The following is an 8,793-nucleotide window of genomic DNA, read 5'->3' on the forward strand; positions in this document are numbered from 1 at the left end:
AACGAGGTGAGCTTTATGTTCAAATTTCCCTTCAGTCCAATCGGTCTGATAATGGCCCACACCTGGGGCTCATTACTCCCTGGTTAGGGTTAGGGTCAGTGTTAGGGCTAGGGTTAGGATAAGAGTTAGGTTTAGGGTTAGGATAAGGGTTAAGGTTAGGATTAGGGCTACACTCTAAAAATTAGGGGTTCAACAAGGGTTCTTCTAAGTTCTTTGAAGAACCTTAGGGTTCTTGGCACTGAAAATGTCCCCAAAAGGTTATTCCAAGTACCCCATAGGAGGTGGGGTTCATCGAGGAACCTCCTTAGTTGGTGGGGGTTCTTGCAGGAACCTAACTGCCCAACTGAAACACTTGGATTTGAATTTTAAAGGACAGAAGATGCAGGCACTTAACTGAAAAATTTAAAGAGCTCCTCAATTTAAGGTAAGGTTTGTCCCTTGTATGATCTAGATTGATATGGTTTTATGATGATACCATCTATCTTTTCATATTTGTGCAAATCTTTCTAAAACAGAAATTGTACACAATTCAATAGCTACCAATCAACAAAGAGGTAAGAATATGTAGGCTATAAGAATATGTTGAAGGCTAGCGGTATTGGGTGTAGATGACTGCTCACTTTTGTGTCTGTGTCTGCAGGTATGCAGACAAGGAGACAAACAAAGGTATGTCAATTGGTACTGGTATGTTATACAGATCACATTTACCATTCTCCTTCCTTACCTCATCAATGAATATCCCATAGGCCTCTAGATTGCAAGGTATGTGTATGAAAACCATGATCAAAACAGTTTTTTTTCATTCACCACAAAAACCAATGTATTTATTTAACTAGGCAAGTCAGTTAAGAACTAATTCTTATTTACAATGACGGCCTAGGAACAGTGGGTTAACCACCTTGTTCAGGGGCAGAACGACAGATTTTTACCTTGTCAGCTCAGGGACTCAATCTAGCAACCTTTCGGTTACTGGCCAAACGCTCTAACCACTAGGCTACCTGCCACCCCAAAAGTATGAATACTGCCGTGTGCATATTTTGTTAATCATCTGTGTAAGTACTATTTTTTGGATTCACACACTTCACCCTCCCTACACCTCTGATGAATATAACAGGAAACCTGTTCAATCACCATGCACTGCAAAATCATTCTAGCTATGGATACGGAGAACATCAACACATTAACATCAACACGCCAGAGGACAAACCCATTGGACTTGGGGCTCTGCTGGGAGTTTACCTCATATTTAGATTTGTATTCTGCTTTGCCACTAAAATCATAGTAAACACACAAATATTGTGTTTATTATAACAAATATTGTGTTATTGTTGTTATTGTTGTGCATATTATTATTATTATTATTAATAATAATAATAATAGGGGAGGAAGGGGGGGTGTAGTTAAAAAATGTACCACAAAAGGTTATTCGAGGATCCATTAAAAGGGGTTATTTGAAGAACTTATAGGGGTTCCCCCACAGTTTCAAGTTGAAGAATCCCTGAAGGATACTCCAGGAACCTTTTCTTTTTAGAGTGTAAGGTTAGTAGATAGTTGAAATGTTACTGATAGTCTGTAGAGCATCTACAGATGGACTATCCAAATAAAGTGTTACCGTTTAGGTACACTGTCGGTACATACAGAAAACATCAGCCAACTCCGAGAGCCTGCGAGGCCACACCCTCAGCCACACCTCTCTGAGTGACACAGCTACACATCTATCTGACCACCACCATGACGGACAACTGGCTTCAGTCTGACCGACCAACACAGTGTCTAGTCCTCTGGTCCTCTGTCCTCTGTACCCTGAAGGTGAGTGTGGAGTGGACAACCTTTGTGGCACCACGGTGCTGAGCAGTGCTTTGCAGGCTTTTTGTGGGCATAGATCGTTATAAAGCCAGCAGTTGATGGACAAAGATGTTCCTCAAACCAGACAACAGACTGAAGACTGAAGAAGACTGTTTTCGAATAAAAGAAAGCTTTACTGATATTTGTTTATTTATACAAATGTATTCAATATAAATTACAACATTGAATAGAAGTGGAATACTGAAAGGATTGGAAGATACAGTATTTCATTTCAGAATGTGGTGCATTGTTTTAGACTATATATGTACAGTATACTAGATTTGATTTGCAAACATTAATTACATGTCTCATTGGTTTGATTTGATTTATGATTTGATGCATGATCAATCATCGATTAATGATGACTTGCACTGGGATTTACATGGCACTTATCCTGTGAACTGAACGTCTGTCCCAATCAGCATGTAGTCCTGGAGACAGAAAAGCAACAGTAGTTTGTCAAATATAGGACACACACTGGCTACAGTATTAGATATATTGGACGTGAGAAGAGATGTAGGAAGATATGAGCTCTTAGATATCTGACTGTACCTTCAGGACTTGCAGTTGAGTGTTGACAAGGTTCATCTTTCCAATAGAGGGAAGGGGAAAACCCTTCTCTAGGCGAGCTATAAGATACAAACACATGGTTTTCCAGTGGCCAATCAGTGCAGAAACAATGAAAATAAATAAACATGGAAATAAAGCACTCACCATTGACCTTAGGTATCACAACCACTTTCAGAACCATCAGGAAGATGTTGTCAAGAGATTGAACCTGTTTGGTATAATTTCATTGTTTAGGTTCAGTGGTTCAGTGTTAGCAAGTTATATGCATGTCATAAGCTCTGAAAATATAATTCTTACCTGAAACTGTCCCACATAACTAGTTCCCAATGTCATCTCAATTCTGTGAAAAGCAGACAGTATTAATTTACTTTGGTCAGTGTTTGAAGGGCTTTCGTTCCCCTTTTGAACCAATCATACTCACTTGTTCAGAGTGATAGCCCCAGCCAGCTTCACTCCAGTCACGTTCAGTTGAGCGCTGACACTACCCTCCTGCAGAGATAGAGAAAGCTTGTAGAGTTAATTATCACTCTCACAGTCTAAGCTACAGTATTCTACTTCCTGAGTGACTGACAGACTGACTGACCATGTTGAGGACAAAGAGGGGAGAGAGCGTGGTGTTGGGCTGGATGGCGTAGGCCGTCACTGTGCCGCTGGCCTGGACTGTCACGTTGTTGGGCTCAAGAGAGATGGTGGGCTCCTTCACCGTCTTCACCAGCAGTTTCATCATCATTCCAGGAAAACGCTTCGCTATCTGAAACAACACACATAATCTTTCTTTAATCCTGAGAAGAATGTTAACTTTATCCTCTCTTAGATACAAACACAGAGTAAATGTGTTTGAACAAAAGGCTCATTTCAATCTCTGGATGGACACTAAAGCCAAACTAATTTCATAGATTTTTTATTCTAAACAAATGAAGTCATATCATATGGAGGTAGAATGGTGAAAGTGGGGTCTGGTGTATCACCTCTGGAATGAAGACTCCAAATGTTCCAGTGTTCAGACGGATTGGAGAGCTAGGTGGGATCTGTCAGGGGAAAACAGTTATGTTTAACCTCACCCCTGAGGCAGATGGGACTATGTTAAACCTCACTCCCTATAGATGGGAATCAGATTCAGACTCACCATATCATCTGTGACATATAGGCTGAGTGCTCCAGCATTGTTGTACACAAAGCCTGCAGAGTTGGGGGTGAAGGAAGAGACCCCGATGTAGAGCATGTTGTTGCCCTGAGGAGGCAGGGAGAAGGGCGTGGGAGAGAACGGAGGCTCCTGGTGCTTAACAATGTTGTAGAACTCACCCTGCAGAGAGAGAGAGGGAGAGAGAGAGAGAGAGAGAGAGAGAGAGAGAAAGAGAGAGAGAGAGAGAGAAGAGAGAGAGAGAGAGAGAGAGAGAGAGAGAGAGAGAGAGAGAGAGAGAGAGAGAGAGAGAGAGAGAGAAAGAGAGAGAGAGAGAGAGAGAGAGAGAGAGAGAGAGAGAGAGAGAGAGAGAGAGAGAGAGAGAGAGAAAGGAATACAGAGAGAGAGGAAGACAGAGAGAGAGGGAGAATTGACATCTTGCCTTACTGAGCCCATATGTTTGTAGCGTTGAAAGGTAGATTGGGAGTCTGAAGTTTTTACCTTCAAGCTGAATTCCATGGAGGACTTTGAAATGGTGGGTGATGTCCCCATGGAATATTCAATTTCAGCATACTGGTCCACTTTGGCTAGAACTTCATGATGTCAGAAAATAAATATTTAGGATCAATTTAGTAGCCTATGAATAACACCGTAATTTGTCACTTCAATAACAAAAAAATATAGATATTTATTTTTCCAGGCAAGTCAGTTAAGAACAAATTCTTATTTTCAATGACAGCCTAGGAACAGTAGGTTAACTGCCTTGTTCAGGGGCAGAACAACAGATTTTTTTACCTTGGGGATTTAACCTTGCAACCCTTCGGTTACTAGTCCAACGCTCTAACCACTAGGCTACCTGCTGCCCCGAAATAACTCTACCTCAACATTGACTCTGTACAGGTACTCTCCTGTATATAGTCTCTCTATTGTTATTTTACTGCTGCTCTTTAATTACTTGTTACTTTTATTTCTTATTCTTAACTGTATTTTTTTAAACTGCATTGTTGGTTAGGTTCACAAAAGTAAGCATTTCACTGTAAGGTCTACACCTGTTGTAGTTGGCGCATGTGACTAATACAATTTGATTTGATATGATTTATACAAATATGTTCATGAGGATAAGTGCTTAAAGGCCCAGTGCAGTCAAAATTATCTTTTTCCTGTGTTTTGTATCATATTGTACAACAGTTGATGAAATAACACTGTAAAAGTATTTAAAAATATATCAGTGTTATTTCCTGATAGTTTCTGGTTGAAAGTACAATCCACACAGGACCTTCTAATCATCAGGTTTGCATGGGCGGGAGTTTCGGCTTTCCATTGTGACATCGCCATGCGGCAAATTGGTTAACAGACCAATAACAAAGAGAGTTCCAAACCTCTCTGCCAATAACAGTTTGTTTTCAGTTTTCCCCTCCCACCTCAGACCACTCCCAGACAGTCCAAGCAAAATTCTTGCTTGAGAAATAATTGTTTTGCTAAAAAGCTATTTTTGATCATTTTAATATAAATATATTACAATAATGTACTTAATTGTTACCCAGAAATTATATGATATAAAACTGACTGCATTTGACCTTTAAATCTTGTTTTACCATTGAAAGTTTTGAGGTGTTGGTTCATGTCAGTAATAGCATCAGCCACTAGGGGGCAGATCTGTAATATTGAACAGAGGGATTGTTATTGTCAAGAGAACAGAACAAGATTCATTTGAGTTTGTAGTCTGGCATTACACTGTCCCTCACCTGTTTCTGCAGAGCACTGCGCAGGGCCTTGTCAATGTAGGACTTGAAAAGATTGTAAAGCCAGCTGGAAAACAGGAACCAAAGCATTTGAGGAAACAAGTAAATCCACATTGCAATCATTTTTTAACATTGTTTGATGATTCCTAAATTGATAACATGTGTTCTCACAACGTTTTAAGTACAGCATAGTGTTAAGTGCCTCTATATATTCCATTTACCTGGCCCCACCATGGAACTTGATGCTGGCTCTGCCCACGTTGGCCACACAGTTGACAGTGCTGACCATTGGCCTGCCAGTTTCATCACTCTTGATTGCAATATTGGCAGTGATGGTGAGTCCATTTACCGCCAGGTCGAAGGAGCCACGGTCTTGCCTAGATTGTTAACGAGAAAATAATGTTGTTTGAGTCCTTTGGGGTATGGATAGGCAGACCCAAGAGACAATTGTGCAGTGCTTTGGTCTTGCTCCATCCTGGTCCTGGGGATGCACTGGGTGTTCAGACCCTCCCTCATGAACTCACATGAACCTGAAGTATCGGACCCTCCAGTTCCCGTGCAGGTTGATGAAGGCATTAGTAATAGCCAGGCTGACTCCAGTACCTGGCACCAGTACCAAAGCAGACTTGGGAAGTCCCAGATTCACTATTGTCATTCTGGAGGTTAGAACGCAGTACATAGTTGGTAGGATAAGGGCATGTTGTGAATACAACAGCATTTGGTAACACAGTTGATTATCATCAAATGATTACATGAGATAAGCAGACAATTAACAATGTGTTTGACGGCAATGTATTTTTTTTGGGAAAAGACATTGGATTTTCTCCCTTACCCTGTCAAACTGTACTTGACCTTCCCAACGTGAGGCACTTTCTCTGTTCCAGAGAGATCTGGGACCTTAATGGTCTTAAGTTTCTGTTGCAGAGATGCCATCCCAATTTGTTTACCTGTGGACAGCACAGAGCAAGGCATTGAGGCAGAATGGGCTATGAGGAGAATAGTATATTTATTTGCCACATGATCATAATACACAGCCTCATCTTGATCTAAAACCATGCAATGTTATTGCCCCTGCCTCAAACATACCATATTCAATGCCCTTGTCTGTGAGTTTGACCTTTACTCCAGGGTTGGCAGCCAGAGTTAAGGGGATTAGAGCCAACAGAGCCAACAAACAGCATGGAGACATCTTGACTGCAGTCACCTGTAGGGAAGATGAACAAACAATAACATATCTACATTACAGTACAGGTGTATTGTTTATTGTCCAATGAATAGAATTGGGAACATTCATATCTTATGACTTTTAGGCTTCCGTTTTCATGGGAGGAACATTAAGGTTGAACAGTTTCTTGTGTAAATCCTTATTTTCCACTGTACTGATTTTCGCTCTAGACACGTGCACTGTAATCTCAACACTAATATTGACCTACGTCTGACTTGGTTTCTTTTGACCAATAATGAAACCATATTTTGCCACAATCTTATAACTGAGCAGGGGAATTTCTAGAATTGACAAATACTTCCTGTTTTGTTGCATGCAGCTTCCCTTATACCATCAACACTTTGTGACACAAAGTCCCATATTTTAAATCACTGCTTTACGGAGCAGTGGCACCTTCTTGGGTTCACAGACATGTGACTGGTGTGTTTGTCAACGAACTAGTGATAGAAAAAGTACCCCATTGTCATACTTGAGTAAAGTATAGATACCTTAATAGAAAATGACTGAAGTAAAAGTGAAAGTCACCCAGTAAAATACTACTTGAGTAAAAGTCTAAAAGTATTTGGGTTTAAATGTCATGTCCTGACCAGTAAAAGGGGTTATTTGTTATTGTAGTTTGGTCAGGGTGTGGCAGGGGGTGTTTGTTTTGTGTTTCGGGGTTTTTGGTGTATGTTCTATGTTTTCTATTTCTATGTGGGTTTTTCTATTTCTATGTTAGTTTTGGGAACGACCTCCAATTAGAAGCAGCTGGTTGTCGTTGCTTCTAATTGGAGGCCATATTTAAGTGGGTTTATTTTCTCTTGTGTTTGTGGGTAGTTGTTTTTTGTATAGTCCTTGTGTCCTTACGGAACTGTTGGTTGACGTAGATCTATTTTGTTTAAGTGTTCACTTATATAAATAAAATGAGCACGATACCCGATACCCCGAAACAACCAACCACAAAACACAAGTGAAACAAACCCCAACTAAATATGGCCTCCAATTAGAGGCAACAACAACCAACTGCTTCTAATTGGAGGTCCTACCAAAACCCCAACATAGAAATAGAAAATGTAGAACATAAACCAAAAAACCCGAACCACACAAAACAAACACCCCCTGCCACGCCCTGACCAAACTACAATAACAAATAACCCATTTTACTGGTCAGGACGTGACAGGGGTAGGTACACTGCAACACTTAGACATAATTTACAAACCAAGCATTTGTGTTTAGTAAGTCCGCCAGATCAGAGGCAGTAAAGGTAACCAGATATGTTCTCTTGATACGTGTATGAATTGGACCATTTTCCTGTCCTGCTAAGCATTCAAAATGTAAAGAGTACTTTTGGGTGTCAGGGAAAATGAAAGTAGTACATTATTTGTTTTAGGAATGTAGTGAAGTAAAATGAAAAGTAGTCAAAAATAGAAATAGTAAGGTACAGATACCCCCAAAAACTATTTAAGTAGTACTTTAAAGTATTTTTATTTAAGTACTTTACACCACTGTCTGTATCTATAGAAAGTTAGCTGTTTGTTGATTGCTTCCCCATTGGAATCAGTTTTCTGTGTTTGTTTTACCTCTCTTGAGCAAATGGAGAATGTTGAAGAAAGTTTTAAACCGCAAATCATATAAACAGTGTCTCAACTACCCAGGGACAAAGATAGCACTTTTGACATACTGTATAATTTCCACACTGTATGTTCATGTCAACCCACCATCTAGCCTGCTTACATAGTGGAGATTGAGGAGTGACAGCTTTCATAAAATTACCCTACAATACATTTTCCCCGAATACCGGCAAAACACTCCCACACTCAGTATGTACACATTAGCACAAATGATAACATGTGGTTCTCACCTAAACCTGACACACTTCTCTAAAAGAGAGATCACTTTTAAATTGACAGAGAGAAACAGGCCAGTCTATTTTGTATGCACGACTCTGTAGTTACCTACCTCATGCACTGGTAAGAAAGGGGATTATTTTCTGTTGTTGTCGCTCCCTAGCTGGCGGCAGGGCAGAGTGAAAGGAGAAGAGATTCACATGGCCTTTCATTCACTTCTCTGAACCAGGAAGAGCTGCTTGCGAAATGGGCTCACTGATACTTGCCTACCCATTCTGTAAATAACGCAGAGAGCATGGAGCAAACATTATGCAAAGAAGAACAATCTAAGCTATTCCCTTAGTTATGTCTGCAAATCTAATAGATTCGTATTTTCAGACTTCCATTCATACCATTCAGAGAAGGATTTGTTCAGGACATACAGTAAAGAGAAAGGAAACAATGGCATGTTTATGAGTGCCATT

At 40.2% G+C, this 8,793-nt stretch overlaps 1 protein-coding gene across 1 annotated transcript; it reads right to left on the minus strand.

Moving 5' to 3' along the window:
- Positions 1-1,958: 1,958 nt before the first annotated feature.
- LOC115207535 (bactericidal permeability-increasing protein) lies at positions 1,959-8,538 on the minus strand. Its single transcript, XM_029774681.1, has 16 exons — positions 8,442-8,538; positions 6,364-6,481; positions 6,110-6,224; positions 5,802-5,933; positions 5,499-5,654; positions 5,281-5,344; positions 5,131-5,191; positions 4,037-4,128; positions 3,542-3,718; positions 3,384-3,443; positions 2,999-3,166; positions 2,837-2,904; positions 2,713-2,755; positions 2,560-2,623; positions 2,398-2,474; positions 1,959-2,276 (listed from the first exon to the last, which is right to left on the minus strand). Exons 2-16 carry the CDS (start codon positions 6,464-6,466, stop codon positions 2,235-2,237), a joined length of 1,422 nt encoding a protein of 473 aa, XP_029630541.1. The 5' UTR covers positions 6,467-6,481; positions 8,442-8,538; the 3' UTR covers positions 1,959-2,234.
- Positions 8,539-8,793: the final 255 nt, after the last annotated feature.

The sequence above is a fragment of the Salmo trutta genome, chromosome 14 (genome assembly GCF_901001165.1).
Source record: "Salmo trutta chromosome 14, fSalTru1.1, whole genome shotgun sequence".
NCBI lineage: Eukaryota > Metazoa > Chordata > Actinopteri > Salmoniformes > Salmonidae > Salmo > Salmo trutta.

What these genes read in the sequence shown, in the direction of transcription:
- LOC115207535 (XM_029774681.1), bottom strand. Translation starts at nt 6,466, where the DNA reads ATGTCTCCATGCTGTTTGTTGGCTCTGTTGGCTCTAATCCCCTTAACT. An exon ending in GCAGTGCTCTGCAGAAACAG is followed by an intron (nt 5,192 to 5,280) that starts GTGAGGGACAGT and finishes TCAATATTACAG; the next exon opens with ATCTGCCCCCTAGTGGCTGA. An exon ending in TATATGTCACAGATGATATG is followed by an intron (nt 3,444 to 3,541) that starts GTGAGTCTGAAT and finishes TTCCCCTGACAG; the next exon opens with ATCCCACCTAGCTCTCCAAT.